Here is a 17,830-nt window from a genome sequence, read left to right on the forward strand (position 1 = left end):
TGTTGGCGGCTTTGTCTACTCCATGAGTCACCGCTGCAGAGGCTGCTCAGCGCAGCCGAACTTTGATCTAACAAACACAAAAAACCTGGCCCCAAAAAGGAGAGTTTCACTCACCATGTTTACTTCTGAGATGGAATCGATGCTGGCTATGTTGATGCTCATTCCTACAATGACTGGAGGACCTGCGGGAACAAACCAAAAATTACTATCAATTCAACTGCAATGCAGAGTGAAGCTGAAGTTTTAATGGAAGAATCATAAAAGTGGACTGCTGGGTTTTGCTGGATTCAAAACGTCGAACACTATCAATTCATCTGAGCCTTTTTTAAATAAAGAACCTGTTTTAGGATTTTGGTTGGCAAATACAATTAAATACATAATATATATCAGATTTGTAACGCACAAAGAAAGAAAAACAACACAACAAAGTGGTACGTTCCATTAAATACACTCCTATTTGAATTGCTCATACTTGCTTAGAAGAAATAATTTGTCATATTTTTCCTTATGAAAAAAAACGTTTTTTTTTCCCCTTTGCTTTTAGTGTTTTAACAGTTTTTTTTTGTTTTTTTTTGTTGTTGTTGTTGTCATTTTACATTTGCTGAAGCTTATTGCTTTATTTTGGATCATTGTTCTGTGTCAGAGATCAGTCACCATGTCCCTAAAATACTCATGAACATTTGAGATTGGTTGAGGCTAAAATCTGTAAACTGTCCGTGGCCATAACATGGCAAAATGAGCCCAAATCATGAACCCTTAACCACTGTGTCTTCCTGGACTTAAAGTTGGGTTATTTTTCAGCTATCTGGCATGATTAGGCTTTAATTTTTGGTTCCAACATTTTTCTACATGCATTGTGAGGCTTGTAGAACTTGGTAATGCTGGTCTTTTGCGGTTATTTTTGATGTAGGGCCAGAACTTGTAGGAAATTACAAGGAGTTTAATGTATATAATACAAGAAGGAGTGAATCAGCTGATTTCCAAAAAGTTTGGAAGAGCTTCTTTTCTTGAAGATAAGAAATACTACATACATTACCAAAGTTTGAAGTCGTTGTCCACATATAATCTTTAATATGTTTTCATGTGAAATAAAATCATCTTCTAAAACATACAAACTTCACACAGAAAGGTCCCCATTGGTGCTCTGTTTCAGGTCCCCCCAGCCAGGACTTGAACCGGGGGGCTTCTTGCTGTGAGGCAAGAGCACTAACCACAAAAAAACAAATAAATATAATCTGACGAAGGTTTAGCCCAGAAAGTTGGGGAAAATGACATAGTGTTTTTTTTATAGGCCACATATGTTTGATGCATTTTAACAAATCAGCTACTGCTGACAAAGAAATTTAAACAGATACACACAGCTTTCATACATGCAAGCCATGCAGCCAGCATAAACCAGGAAGTTCCGTAAGTATTTGTTTTGAATGGCCTGGTAAAATGCATATCTCAGCAGGTTGCAATAATATAGTCACCAGAGCCATTAATTACCACAAAGGGGGAAAATGAGTAAACTTAGGATGTTTAGCATCATATGATTTTGACTAAAACGTCATGTTTCTCTGGTTGCTGCTGAAATGTGTTTGTGTGAGGGACACCCCCCCCCCCCCCCCTCATTCCCAGTCCTCTGCATTTCCACTGGTACCTTTAATTTGCTTGATCGGGCCACAAAATAACTGAAGTGCTGATGCAGAGAACTGAAATTGCACGAGTGATTTGTTGTTGAGTCTGCATATTCTGACAATGCTCCTTGGTTTTATAGTAGAAATTGCACTTTCATTCGAGTCATCAACAACATAAGAACAGCTTAACTGCACTATAGAGTGCCACATTTGTCATTCCTTGCAAAAACTCAAAGCTTTGAACTTCAGCTTAAATGAAGAGCTGTAATGGGCTGAATTTGCATTGTTGGGCATTTTCTGTTACTGACTTTCCTCATTTTTCTCCCTGGGCACTAAAGTAATATCCTATTCCGAGGCAAGGTGTACAAATAAATAAATCCCATTTTGATCAGAAATGTTTACACTCTTTTCCTTTCTTTAATGAAAACTCTGCTTTTGAAAGTAAGTTTCCGAAAATGTAACGCGTCAATGGATGTTGAATTACCTACGCATATTTGAATAAAAGCAAGCATCAACAAATAATGCAGGCAGAGCCCTTCTGTCTATTTAAAACTTACTTCCTCTTTCGGCTTCTCCCATCAGGGGTCGCCACAGCGAACAAGTCGCATGGTAAACTTGGCAATGTTTTTACGCCGGATGCCCTTCCTGACGCAACCTTCTCATGCCGGGCTTGGAACTGGCACAGGGGTTGAGAAGGGAACAGGGAGCAGCCCGGAGTCGAACCCTGGTTTCACGGACGGAAGGCGCCGCGAACCAGCACGAGCTAAACCGGCTCCCTGTCTATTTAAAAATATTTTATTTATTTAAAAAATCAGAAAATGTTCAGGTCAAACTGGTTGCTCAGTCTCTCAGGCTTCCAAAAAATGACAACTTCTGTTTTAAAAATGACTTTGAAATTAATTTTTAATTGTGAAGTTAGTGCTAGAAATCAAGGCAACAGGGATTTTAGGGCTCACCGACACGGATTACAATATGATGATGATGATGACTTTATTAATCCCACAATGGGGAAATTTCATATCTCTGTGGCAGCAAAAAAACAACATTCAGAAATAATCTATATAACATCAAAAAAGGACATAAAAAATGACATGCACATTAAATTATTAAGAATATTAAATTATTAAAAAAATATTATTACAATTATTATTTAAATTATTATTGAAAATGAGATTCATAATAATTAAATAAATAAATATTAAATACTACTACTAATAATAATAACAATAATAATAATAATCACAATAATAAAAATAAAATATATACAAAAAATATGTGGTCAACAGCAAATGCACGATTCCTTGCTCGATGCCGTTGTCAAATTTTCTTTTTTTTTTTTTAATTGTAAATTGTACAAATTGTAAAAACAGCAACAACTGCAACAAAAGTATCCTTGATATCAAATCCTTGATAACATCGTTGATCACTATGTGTCTGTTTACATGTTAGCCCTTGATCCTGATGAAAAAAACAGATGCTTTAAGATTCTGGTTTACATTCTGTCCTGCTAAAAGCTGTTATGGTCGTGTTTCTAACTGTTTCTAGCATTTTATATTTCCATGACAACATACACGTTTTGTGAAGCTGCACTGATTATGCTCTCGAAAACCTGATTATTAAGTTCTGACATTTAGACAGACTGAAGAGGAACAGAAACAAAAACAAAAAAGCAAAAGAAGTCCAGACACATCTATTCTTAATCCCTGTTAATAATGTAAGATTATTGTAATGAAACAAACAAACAAAAAGACAAAAAAGACATTCCAGGGACATCAGCAAGCCACTATTTCATGTTTCACCAAAGTGTGGTTCAGAGAAAACCTGCAGAGAAAAGATGCAGACAAGAGGACTGAAGAAAGTTGGACGCGGTACTGTAAACAACCGTCTCTGCACCCCAACTAAACAACACATTTCTTTACGTTCTTAAGCATTGACTTCCAGATTGAAGCTTTTTTTAAACCAAAACTAATAAGAGAGCTAGGTGTGTTTCACTAAATAACCTCTAGGGGGACGTTAGTTTCTTTATTCTTCAATCATAAATCATAAAACTTACAAGTCTTTTTTTCTTGTGATCAAACTTTTTCCTTTTATCTATTTACTTGTTTGTTTTTCTATTTGTCTATTTATTGCAGATCTTTCCTCATGTCAGTTTTTAGACTGTACAATCAATACCTCATAGACACCGGACAATAATTAGTGTTGTTATTTTTTAGGTGTTTTTTCAGTGTTATTTATCTATCTGCTGGTTTTTCAGAAAGCAGTGTTTACAAGGTCATTTCTATTTTGTGGGATTAATAAAGTTTTATTCTATACCATTCTAAATTGTAATGAGTGGCAATTTTATTGGACCCTCAATAGTTTAAAAAACATTTTTTATTTCGGTACCAAAATTGGCCTTAATAGTTCCTGTGAGATTCCAATGTCAATTTTCAGAAAGGCTAAGATTCACTAATGTTTTTTTTTATTAAATCAATTTCACACCTTTCGTTTTTGAATTAGGTGCAAACACAGAATTATCAAAAGTCGCATTTCCTCAATAGACCACTGGGGGCAGGTTACAAACATGAGCAATCGTCGTTTTTCTCTCATGTTAAAGTGTAAGATTTTATAGCAATAATACACACTATAAGTTTGATTTAAAATATTTATTCAAATGGCATTACTTTATCTTTATATTAAAAACAACAGTAAATAAAGTGAAATGTTTTAATCCCTTTGTGGTTTATGTTGCTAGTTTGCAACGCACCATATAATCCAGGACTTCACTTAATTTAGCACATCCTTAAATGGCAAAAATCATGAAGAATTTATTTTTTATAATTTGAAATAGATTCAGGGACAAAGGAGTCAGGCATTTTTATCAAAGCTTAAAGATGTGCATCACAAGGAGCCTATTCCTTTGATTGGCAGGTGGGTAGACCCATGGGAGAACTTAACAAAACCTGTCACTTCACTTTGTCCCGCCCTATTTGCCCTCTCCCCAACAATCATGAGCTGGGCGGGCGGAGGGAACTCTAGTCAATGTGCCACTTGATGAAATAATTATTTTTGCTGAATGACATGACCTTCTGTACTTCCAACAGAGAATCCTCAAATTCTCCCCATTTTGTGGGTAACATCAGTACAATTCTAGATACAAGTCTTTAATGAAGACACAAGAATGAAATGAGATGTTTTGTTGTCATATTTTCTTTCTTAGTCACACAAAAAGCATCAATTTTCCAAAGAAATCTCAAAGTACGTATGTACCCGTCTTGTGTTTGTGTGTCATGATCCAACGTCTGTAAAATAAGACAAAAAATATACTAGTAGATCTTTGAATAACCTTTTTTTCTGACAGTTTCCAAGCATTTGCCATAAAATAGCTGCTGCGTCTTCTGTTCCACCATATTCTTTCGATGTGAAGTCAAGTGAAAAACTCAATTTAGGGTCAGTTTTTATTAAAAAAGAAAAAAAAAGTATTCTGTTTACCACAGCAGCGCATACTGTATATGAGCAAAAACCAAGGCTGTAGAAATGCTTTTTCGTTTGACGTTTTAGAAGCAGACAGAAACTGTGTTATCCTGCCCCGGTTTTCCGAGGAATGGTAGCCAACGTCACAGCAGGAGCAGCTTCCCGCAGATGTCGGATGAAGAGTTGGATAAAGATGTGGTGCGACCAAACGGAGCAGAAAAAGGAAACAACATTGAGCTTGTCTTTGATTCCCTACTATTTCTGCCTTATTCAACTCCCAGCAAAACTGGGCACAGAAACATCCCTCATGGGCATTTCAATTGAACCAAATTGTGTTTTTTTTATGCCTCCAAACATGGAGGTGTCACAGTTTCCTGTAGAAGCAGCATGGACACTTGTGGTTACTTTGAGCATCAACAGGCTGCAACTAAAGTTAACACCTGCTGCACTTGTCTTTTCAGTTAATATCAAAGAAAAGAAAAGAAAGAATAATGAAAACAAAGACTTCTGATTTACATTCAAGGTCATGTGTTTGTTTTATTCTTCTATTTTTTCTGAAAAAGAGGACCGAATGATCAGATTCAGGTTTATCAAGCTTCCCTTACAGTCAAAAACACTTTGCTTTAAACAAATATTCCAATAGGTTAGAACATTTGACAACTAATAGTGGTATTCTCAGGTGCTACGAGTTTAATATTTTTGCTAGTGTTCTATATTTACAATAGAAATGGTGGAAAGGTCTCAATCTGAGTTTGCCTTGACTTTGAGAATGACTTCAGAACCGTCTGGCCCCGCCTCACTCTACCACCCCCTTGAAATGACCTTATTTGGACAAATTTCTTCTGATGAAGATTTAGAGCCACCGATATTAGGAAATTGCATATCCATTGACCTTGTATACAACAAGTCAACCATTTTTAACTGTTTTAACTCCCTCTCTCGTGAGATTCTACAGCTCCAACTCGGTTTTGACAGTTATAAACTGGACCAAATGGACCAAAAGTTGCAGACTCTGGGTTTAGCTATGGCATTAATAACATAATTCAAAGTACACATACACACTCCTTATACAGCCACACTGTAAACGTCAGAAGTCAGAGCTCTGTCTCCCTCTTTGGTCATCTCCAGAGCTCTAACCACACTACATCTCCCAGCAACCCCAGCACACAGTTTCTGGATGCTGCACACCTGACTCTCATGTGCAATCAATAACAGGTTGCTCAAGCACTGTACTGAGCCTCACTCAGTGTGAAGTATTGTTTGTGCCACTCTGCCTGCATTACCGAGCGCTGTACTCAGACCTGATCTTATTCTTAGGATCTTATTCCTAACCCTGTTTTGTCTCTGACTCAGTTTGCTTGCCACTTGCCCCGACTCTCGTCTAGATCCTGAGTATTCTCGTCATTTCTCTGATGCTCTCATGCTCGTTATCGACCCCCTCCTGCCTGACCCTGATTTAGCTTTGTGGACTTTTGGCTGAGCTAATAAACCTGCTGCATTCGGAACCAGCCGTCTGCCTGTTTTGTGACAGTAAATGCTGGCAGTGGAATATTTAACACTAAATCCATATCAGACTTTAACATCTTGTCCACACATGTCAAATGAAGCTGTATTAGTTATTTCCAAAATAATTTGAAAATCTGAATTTCAAGCTCATGGCCGCCCCAGGGTATTTTTTATGTCACAAACAAGCTCTTTTTCAAAAGCCTTTTTCTCGTCTGCTCCTGATTCACAACAATTTAATTTAAGAAACACTCAGAAATGCAATTTTTTAGATTAAATTTCTTTGCAGAACATGTTAAAAACACCACAAAACACCATTTTAATTGGAGTGGGTCTTTGACTTTTCTCCCAGACCCTATCCTGAACCCTAACCCTAACTCTACCCTGACCCTAGAGTAAAGGAAGCATAACATGTATGTAAGTAACTAGCAATAAGAATTTTTTTTTCTTAAATGTGTAGCAAAGCCACTGAATCTGTGATGTTAGCTGACATTCCCAATGGCGTCATCATGGTAACAGCAGTACCTGGATGCTCATTTGTGTTATGCCCAGTTAGTACCGGTAGGGGTGAAGGTGAGTCAGTGCTGAATGAAAGGAAGCCCCTTCATGAAAACAGCAAATACAGCGAATGCTAAAGTTTTTAGCAGACAGAAAAGAGAATAAACTCTTTTGTCCTTGTGTTGTGTTCACACTTCCATGCGTGTGCCTTACCGTCCTCTAAGACCATTAGCATCATGTCACTGTAAGGCCTGTATTCTTCTAAACTGCAGCGAGCTGGGATTAGAAAGCCTATCCAGTGGATCATAAACAGGTTTAGTGTTGAATAATTTTAGGCTGTAGCAGTGATTATGTCAGGCTTCCTTGAGTTTATTGAGAACAGCATGTTTATCACCATGAAAGTGCTTTTCAGGATTGTTGAAAGTCATCGACCCTGTTTATTACAAACATATCTGAAATATATATGCCTATTTGCCGTCTTGAAAACATAAGGGATTGTTGGTATCATTGTTGGTCATGCATCCTTCTTCTTTGCTGTCACTTTGTCTTTTTATAGCCCTGCTGCCCCCTCATTTGCTTATTATCTATGTATTACTGTCCTTTAACTGCAACAACGTGTCGCCGCGTTTCGCTTCCAGTCTGACAGCCTTATCTCACTGCAGGCCAAACAAGCTCAACTGATGCAGCGGCCAGCGAGGCTGCCCTATTTAATGTTTTCCATGATAATGGCAGCTCATTTCAAGACGGTGCGAGTTTGCTAGTGGGAAGCAGTAGAAACAACCAAAGCAGCTGATCTTGATTCAAACTGACGGCAGTGCTAAAAGTCTCTGAGAAAAAAAAATTCTACCTGGTAACCTAGTTTGCTATTTTGTTCTCTCTCACAAAAACTGAGCCAAGGCACCAATATCTTTAAAAAAGCCAAGGATTATTAGGAGTGAAAAGGGACCTGACATAAGCGCATGAATGAGGCAGAATGAAAACACCAAAACAGGAGGCTGCAATGTAACAATACAAAAAAAAGATGGAATTCAGGGGTTGAACATGTGCATCTTTGCAGATGTAAAAAACTATCACCATAAACATGGGCTTTAAGAATCATAGAACACAAAACTAATTTCAAAGTAAAATCCCTCAGCAATAATAAAAAAGTGTTATAGTTCTAGTGTGAAGAGTTGATGTTTGATGCAATTCCTTGACTGACCAGCAGAGCACAAACTCATTAAGATCTTAGATAGATAAGGGTCAACAAGAGGTTTTTTTTAAACAAAACTTTATGCCCCTCTGGGGGTTTGGTTAGACCATTGTCAATCTAGCATCACAATATAGCAATAGCAATATAAGATACTTTTAATAGTTTTTAAATGTCTTAACGGTCTTGCGTCTTCTAACTAGTGCAATATGAGCTCTGGTGGACCCTGAGATCCTCTGGCACTAGTCTACCAACCATTCCAACTGTAAAAACCAAAACGGAGAGGCATCTTTTCAGTATTATGCCCCTTGTTTATGGAGCACTTTGCCGGAGGACCTGAGGACTGCTGAGAGCATTCTTGTTTTTAAGGAAAGGCTCAAAAATCATCTTTTTAACCTGGCTTTTAGCTTTTCTTTTTTTTTATTGATTTTGCATTCATTCATTTATCCACTTCATTAAGTTTTATGATTTTATACTGGATTAATGCTACATTTTAATATTCCTCATTTTTACGTTTTATTGTTCAATGCTTTAACCAGTTATGTTAATTTTCTTTAAATTTTATTTCCGGTGCTTCCTCGGTTGGATCCTCTCCCTCTGGGTCGGCTGCTGTTCAGCCGCTGCAGCTCTAGTTGGGGACCCGCATCCCCACTTAGCTTTGGTGTCTCTGGATCCCGGCCCACCGTGCTGCACCTGGCTGTGTATGCATCTTTCCAAACAGAAGGAGGTTCCAACTATTAGCGTTTCCACTAACCAACTTTTATCATGCTCAGCCTGTTTCCCAATGTTTATCTCCATCAGTTAAGGGGGTGGAAGTTATGAAGGGGGTTGGGGGTTATGTATGGGTCAGTGGCCTTCTATTTTTATATTGTTGTGTTTTTTTATTATTATATTTAGTTGTTGTTGCTGTAAAGCACTATGTGTTATATTACATATGAAAAAGGCTAAACAAAGATTGTCTTAATTTGATTTGAAATGTACCTCAATTTAAGTTGGTGAGAATTTTTAATTTCTACCATGTTCTTTGAAGTATAGGTTGCATTTTTTTTTTGAGAAATAAATTTATTTCACAAAAGCGCAACTTTAAAATGACTTTTTTCTTTTTATTATGCATTTCTTGGCATCTGTAACTTCTACTCTGAAGCAACTTATAGTCCAAAACTTACCGTAAAACTGAAATCTTCCAAACTCTTTTAAACTAATCTTTGTTAGAGAAGCTGGATTTAATTTAACATGCTATTTTTTTATTTTTTACCTGCATATACTTGTAAAAAAAACAGTTTTTGGGAATGTCTGTTTCACACACAAAAACAGCTTTAAATTTAGGTGGAAAAAATATTTTAAAGAGTTGTACACTTGTGTCTGGTGTGTTTAATTTGTCGGATATTTTTATAACTTAATGGAAAATGAACAAATCTTTTTCCTTTTTTTTTTTTTTTTTTTTTACCACAAAATAAAATAAAATACAATTAAAATCAGTTCCCTCTCCCAGCAGTGAGTACCTGTCTATCCAGTCACAATGGACGCCTATTTGGTCTTGATGTTTCAATATTGAATTAGGCAAATTTCAAATTAAAATAATTTAATTTAAAGTGTTATTTTGTAGACTGCCAGTTGTAAAGCTGTATGAAAACAAATTTGCTGGACAGCAAAGAAAACACCGCCTCTTGTATGAAAAAGTCAGATAATCAACCCATTGCTTAGCAACAGTGGGCTCCATAGCAACAGTGCAGCATGTTCTCCACAGCGCTGCAAGAGAAGCATGATGATTTATCCAGTCAAATCTGTGTTTGCTTTTGTTTTCAATGGCTACTGCTCTCATGAAGCCCCTTTCCCCAGAAATTAACAACCGCAACATGGAGCTCTGCACCAAGCTGCTTCTGCATTCAGTACAGCTGTCCAATTACACTGATCACAACAAGAGGAGCAGAACACTCACCTTTGCTCACGAAAACAATTCTCACAAAAAAGGTTCCTTTGTGAAGCATCAACTGCGTCCAAAGACACATCCAAAAGATTTCCTCCAATTTTTTGTGGAATTTTTACCGAAGGAAGGTTTTCCATGAATTCTGGTTGTTCAGGCGGTTCTTCTTTTTCTGCTCCCTCCATTTTATTTTGTAAGGATTAACAGATGTACTGAGGAGAGATTTTTCCCCTCAAGAATGGTCTTGGTTAGGTCAGTTTTACTAAAAAATATACACTTATATGTTTGTATTGAGAACAATTTTTTAGGAACTTATCTCAAATTCATCCTCAGCTACGCATTTAAACCCACATTCATTGAATTTGATTTGCCTTACATACTGAAAAAAACTTAATGTGTCAAGAAAACCTGGTACAAGGAGAAAAGTGTCACGCAGTGACACCAAATCCATGATGTTGATGTGTTTCCAGGTAAAAACAGATTTCTGATTGAGATACAGTTATGTTTTAAAGTGCTATTAAAACTCCCAAAGACCTGTGGGTAGTGTCATGCAGGCGAATGACCAGCACAAATCTCTTCTGCACTTTGACCAGCAACTTACTTTAGACTTCACCAAAATATCAAAGATTCTGCTGTAAAAATGCCTTTTGACTTTTGAAAAAAGCAATTAAATCCTTTTGTAATTTTTGAATTCTCTAAATGTAAGCTGTTGAATTTAGATCTGTCTCAAAAACATGCAGCCATTTTAAGCGTTGATTACTTACACCCGTATGTGGGGGTTAATCTGCATGGGTGCAGTGTGTATTTAGGTTGTCTGGGCGTGTATAGGGTCGAAGGCAGGATTGGATGCATCTTATGGGGCCTGTAGGTGTGTCTTGCATTTCCCTTGAGGCTTCTTAAGGGACGTCATGAAAACTGAATTCACCGTTGTCATGAGTGTGGTTTTTGTAAGGCTAATGTAAGTTACACGCACTTGTGGCGTAAAGGTGATGCTGTCGAACAGTGTCCTTATGCCACACTCCAGCTACTAGTGAGATGCGTGCATTGGCTCTTTACCACAAATGCTTTACGCACAGGGTGTGCAGGTGATATGTGTTCATCAGATTTCTGTAGAAAGACCACACAAACTACATTCTGGTTGTCTAATTTACTAATTTCTAATAGACAGGCTGCATGGAAAGAGTGTACACTTATTCGGCACCAATTGGCTCCTTGTGCAGTCCGCAGGATTTGGCAGGGCTTGAAAAAATGACAAATCTGTACGACTCGCCTGCATCTCACCTACTTTACCCTTTTGTATTGTACTAGTGTTTGCTACCAGTAGCGGTTTTAGGCACAGGCCATACGGGCAATTGCAGTGGCTCTCTGTCTGCTGGCCAGCCGATGCTGGCATGACAAGCAAAATAGCTCCACCGCCACCTGGCCGGGAATAGCTTGCTCCGCTCGGGGGGGTCACTCGCCCGGGGAGTAATTTATAGTAGAACCGCCACTGTTTGCTACAGACCTCTCCCTTGCAGCATGCCCATAGCATGCGCATGGACATTTTGCCTCCATGGCCCCATTGAGTGCTCTACGACCTTGATACTGTCGTTTGAGCGGGCCACCTGCTTATCTTGTACAGGTTTGCCCATTTTTCGGCTGCAGACAGCCCAACTGTAAGGGCAGTTGTGATAAAAGCTTTAGGAGAAAACATCATAGTCAATAAAAATCCTTTCATCTGTGTGTTCTGAAGAGCTCAATTTATGGTAATTATGTAAAGATCCCCCTAATTTGTATTCCAAGTGTTCGATGACCACTATCCAATGACGCCACATTCCTCGCCCTGTCAGGTGTGTACAGGACCTTCTGCACGGTTTCATTTATTGGTAAAGGCTGAAAATTTCACAGTGTTGTTGTCTGATTTGTCTTCACATTGTACTTTTGACAGCAAACTAAACCACCTACACAACTTCAAGCAGTCAGGGCGGCTCATTTTGGGGTATTGCCTACAACTAATAAGCAAGAAAACTTGGCAGGTGTTTGCTCAGAGTCCTATGACCAAATGTGGAAAAGTGCCTGCACCTTCTCACAACTAACTTTTTCAGAAAGAGCTACGGTAAGAAATTCAACATCAAAGTGGATCACCCAGACAGAACAATCCTGGTGCAAGGACGAGGGAAGCTGAAACTCACCAAGACTAGAGAAAGAAAAGATTGAATATTTCGTTGTAACCAAATGATAAACCTGTAGAGGAATGATTTTCATGGGACAAGAGAGCTTGTTCGGTAGTTTACATACGTTGGTTCACGTGGTGGTAAATATTAATCTGTCTCCATGCTTGACGTTATCTGGTTAACCACAGAAATGGGTAGCTGCCTGGATGAATTAATCCGTTTTGCGCTCTTCATGCTTTATACATACTCACAAAGTGGAAGCGTATAAATTAATCACATTCTGGCAATAATAAGAAGTTTGGTAAGAACTTTCAGGAGATTTTAATTTTCTTTACAAACAAACAAACAAACATTGTCTGATTGTGTTCCAGGAAGCTGAAAACTACAACCAGGCACGAGGAGACGAGAGGGTAAACCTTTGAGCGGACACCAGTCTATCACACGGTGAACACACATGGAGGATGACATACGTGTTTGCACCTGCGGGCAACTTTCCAGCTGACTTCTCATCTGGCGATGATGAAAGAGGGGCACTCATTTGGAAATCAGCACAGACACAAAGAAAGGATGCAAACTCTACAAAGAAAAGTCTTCCATCAAAAGTGATCTTACAAGTGAGGAGCAATGAACAAAGAAAACCATCTACCTTTATATCCTGAAGGAAGCATTAGCAAATAGAGCTGCCTTCTGTTTGACTAAGGCTGTTTATACAACATCTTTATTTATTTATACCACATTTATTTCTATTGATACCTTCATGATTCAATTCAGTGCTCAATTCAACTAGATTTGATTAAATATGGATTTAATAGTCAAATTCTGCTCTACAATTGTTTTCTGTTGCTCATATGAAATAGTTTAGACATAGCTAATGATTTAAACAGAAAAAATGCGTTCATTTGCTCAAAGACCACACAAAAAAAGGTTTCATTGATTTATCTTAATTTTTAAAGGTGATCAATTTGATTTTGACCAACATTTGCCAATTTATTTGTTTGGAGGATAAGCCCCTTGAGATGTGTCATCTCGTTTTCAAGGGGGTCCTCAATATACAACAAAACAAGCAAATGCCAGTTAAGCAAACTTTACATATGTCAAAACAAAGAAAAACTTAAAATTTACAAAACAATGAGCAGACACACACACATACCCACACACACACACAAACATTGACCTTTAATGCACCTACTAGCAGTTAGTTTAAGGTAAGGTAACAAAAATAATAAATAAAAAGCAGAAAAGAAATCAAATTAAATCAAAAACAGTTACATGAGTGTTGGAGATGTACTAAACAAGCATTTTTAAATGCAAAGAATGAGGTTAAAGAGCGAATGGATGGAGGAAGATTGTTCCAGTCAGAGGGTGCCTTATAATTAAATGAATATTTTCCGATTTTTTTTTTAACTCTTGGAACAACAAAAAAGATTTGATCTGCATGACGTAAATTATAAGAAGACTGAAAAGGAATTAGATATTGTTTGAGATATTCTGGGTAGCTGAGGTTAATACATTTGAAAATGTACAATAGCCAGTGAAGCTGACGTCGGGAGGAGAGGGGAAGACAGGACAGTTGCTGAAACATAAGACAGTGGTGAGTTCTGAACGGACAACGAAGAATAAACCTACACAAGCTATTATAGATAACATTCAGTGGTCGGAGGTTAGTGAGAGTAGTGTTTTGATAAATTATGTCACCATAATCTAGATTTGGGATAATCAGATGTAAAATAATTTTTCTTCCTGACTGAGAGACCAAAGCAATTGATTGATAGATAAAGTAATTTTAAACGATAAGAAATTTTGTGGACAATGGACTGTATATGGGCACTAAAAGAAAGTGCGGAGTCAAGCCACAAACCAAGGTATTTGAATTTTTCTGCTGCTGAAATAGGTGACATGTCCAGGTAAGTTAAATTTATTTCACTTGCAGCTACAGGACGTAGTCTTTTTTGAAACAACATAAAATATGATTTGACTTCATAACTAAATAAAATGTTGCCTTCTGGATTAAATAAAGCAATGTGGAATTCTTTTTTCCCCCCTAGAGGTTTCACTCTTGCTTTGGTACATTCCAAGCTAGTATATTTACCTGTTTACCAGTAAAATAATATAATGATTTAAAATTATTTTTTAAGTCATAAAGAAAAAATAATGTTAAGATTTTACAGTTGGTGATTTCTTGCATTAAATTTGATTTGAACCTAATTTTTTTCTGACCTATTTGCAATAATCAGCCATTTATTTAATTAGTTGTTGTAAGTGACAGACTTTGGTTCCTCTGGAAGAATCTCTTCTTGAATATCTGCCTCAAACCAGGCTCATTTATAAAGATGCTATTTGTGTTAAAACAGCTTCTCTTTTCCCATAGGTGTTGCTTTTAATTGAAGCTCCTGTGTGGTTCTGCAGGAATCTCATAGTCTAGAGCGCTGACACACATTCGATAGTTAAATAAAAGAAACAGCAACATCACCAAAGCGACTGAGCCGCTTGAATTAAGGGAAATCATTAAACCCGCTCAGGCCAAGGACTTCAAAAGGGCAGAGAAGACAAAAACTGGGAAAAAAGATGAGGCAGAACAGGAAAGCAGAGGTAGTACATCACAAGGAAGTCAGGGAAACAGGAAAAGTAAAGGTGGCTCTTCTTACCGTACTACCCTGTGACAGAGTTTGTAGCTGACACATAAAACCTATTTATGATTCCACACTTAAAGTGGAAATAAATGTAGCTTCCTATTTGCATAAACAGATTTTTCTCAAAGAATTACGACCTGCTGAAAGTGGTTTAAACTCAATTCTCAGTACTTGAAATACGAACCAGTCAGAAGTTCGTTTCCTGATTCTCTTTCATTAATTTTAATGTTTTGCTGGTTCGCTTCGCATCTGCATCCTGATGAATGACCTGCGTTTAAGTCAATTTTAGCTTTTAGATGGTTCCACATTTGACTGTGCAGGAGAACTCCTGCTCAGTTTAGAAACTGTGACCAGTTGAGGGGCTTTCAAGCACAAAGGAAAAAAACACACCCTGTTGTGTTTAAAGCCCCACTCCCATCCATTTTGAAAGCATTCCCAGTGGTCTTTTAATCACAATTATGTTGTTTTTAGCCAAAATAAAAATTACTTGTGTTGTTTTCTAGGATATGCTTTCTGCAGAGCAGCAGTAGTTTGTGCACTGGACCATTGAGGCGGAGCAACTCTGCCCTCCATTCCCCTCCTTGTTGCTGAGAGGTCTCTGTTTACATGCTCTCCCTCAAACTCACAGCCCCTCACACCACCAACCTAACATTACACGTGTAAAAAAAATGTCTAGCAATATTGGAGAGTTATCCAGTCGTACAGTTTTGATTCCAGCTTGGACGAGTATAAAAAGACGTGTGATACTCACATTTGTGATACTCACAGTTGGTTGTTAAAAGAGGATTTTGGTGTGAATGTGAAAATATTTACAATTTTTTACGGTATTCATTTTTAGTTAGATAAGTGAACAGGAGGATTACCTAAAACTCGTATCCATAAAAGATAAATAGATATAAATCTAAAATAAGGAAGAAGATGACGATACACAGCAATGACCTGCAGAATGGGAGAAATCAATTTGTCTTCACAAGTTCTTCAAATTTAACATTTAAGAGTCAATTTTGAAATATCCTGACATGTAAGAACTTGGTAACAATGAAAAACTTTTGCTTAAAATAGTGATTTTTGTCTCTTTTCAGGTGATGATGTCTCACTGTTGTTCCATATGATCAGTATATGTGCAGTAAATCCCTGTCACTACAACAGCCTGGAATAAGTCAGTAACCTCAACCTGTTTAATGACATTAACCTTCTGTAATTATGAGTTGAGCGTCCTCCCTCATCATGTGTCTTAAGAGAACGGGAATTGTGAATTCATATTTTATTAATACATTTATTTGCAACCCAAGAGTCATATTAACTCTGGCGAACATGGGTGACAAAAATGTACGTCTCTAAAATAGGAGTGTTGTCTAAGAAAGCTTGACATTTAAAGAGCAGTAAAATATGTGAAAGCAGGAGTTTCTTGTAACACAAAATGTGTTATAGACACATTTTCAGTTTTTATAAACTTGCTTTCTCTAAAATTGCACGTCTTTGGACTTTATAGATATTTTTTCTGTGGTCAGTCCAACTTAATGGGTCTAGAGCTTGGATTTCTCATTTACACCTTGTTTTTATTTCATTCAGTACAGCCCAACTGCACATTTTTAGAACACTGTGGACCCCATAGGAAATCTTTGGAGGGAGTTAAAAGTACGTGTTGCCCGACGACATCATCATCGCTGCTCTAGAGGAGATCTGCATGGGGGAATGGGCCAAAATACCAGCAACGGTTTGTGAAAACCTTGTGAAGACTTACAGAAAATGTGTGACTGCTGTCATTGCCAACAAAGGGCATTTAACAAAACTATTGTGTTTAGGTTTTGTTACCTAAATTCCACGATAATTTACAAATAAATTATTTAAAAATCAGACAGTGTCATTTTCTGTTTTTTTTTCTTCTAATTTTTTTCCCCTCATATTTGAGGTATGCCTGTGATGAAAATTACAAGCCTCTCTCATCATCTTGAGTGGGAGAACTTGCCCAGTTGGTGGCTGACTAAATACTTGTTTGCCCCACTGTGCATTTATTAAGACATCTGATTGGCCACTTTATAACTTGAACAACATGCACTAAGGAAAAACTATTGTTAAAAAATAGTGTTAGCAAGAACATGTTTGAAAAAAGGTAGCAGATGAAGAGCGGTTATTCTGACAAAAATAATGATAAATAGCTGTTTGTTTCTCAAGAGAAGTCTCTAGGTACTTCCTGTTTGGAACGCAACAGAGGTGGGGTCACTAAATCCAGTTCTCCTATACAGTCAATGGACATTTCTAAGGTAAAAATTCAAAGTGGTCCCTTTCTTGTGTTTTTCATGACTGGGGTGGCGTTTCTTTTATTCCCCCCTTTTATCCTGGAACCCACAAGTGTGTGTGAGTGCACCTGCAGTCTCATCATCTTCACTGAGAACACCTATGGGTCATCAGTTCATCAATCTGCAGACTCAGAAGTACTGGAAACCCCATCCCACCCCGTTTGCCCACCACCAGCTGTTGCCCGATTGCCTTTTCCAGCTGGCGTTCTTTACAGTTCTATGTCTCTCAGCACTATTTCCAGATATTTCAACATATACATTTTCTCTTTACAGAAACTTTTAGCTGACAAGAAGTACCTAAAATACTGATTTTTGGTGGAAACAAAGGACAGAGAACCAGAGTCTAAATCTGTGCATTTCTGGATTCTTAGTGTTTCATTATCCAAAAATCCACCCACATTTTAGCTTGTACATGTAACTGCTTGGTGGTAAATTTAGCATTAATATTCCAACCAAATAGTCTATTATCTATCAAACACACAAGGACGAATAAATGAAGTTAACCCTTGTGCTATCTTAGATGATCCCACCCTTACATTGACGTGTTCTCCCTACCATGAC

General features: G+C 37.6%; 1 protein-coding gene across 2 annotated transcripts in view; it reads right to left on the reverse strand.

The window, feature by feature from the left end:
* gabrb4 (gamma-aminobutyric acid type A receptor subunit beta4) overlaps positions 1 to 17,830 on the reverse strand; it is an 85,553-nt gene that overhangs the window by 23,204 nt on the left and 44,519 nt on the right. For both annotated transcript variants that reach the window (XM_023962348.2, XM_023962349.2), the window contains exon 3: positions 115 to 182. In XM_023962348.2, the coding sequence (XP_023818116.1) occupies positions 115 to 182 (68 nt within the window). The remainder of the gene's footprint in view (positions 1 to 114; positions 183 to 17,830) is intronic.

Source organism: Oryzias latipes, chromosome 14 (genome assembly GCF_053564925.1).
Source record: "Oryzias latipes strain Hd-rR chromosome 14, Olatipes_Hd-rR_3.1".
NCBI lineage: Eukaryota > Metazoa > Chordata > Actinopteri > Beloniformes > Adrianichthyidae > Oryzias > Oryzias latipes.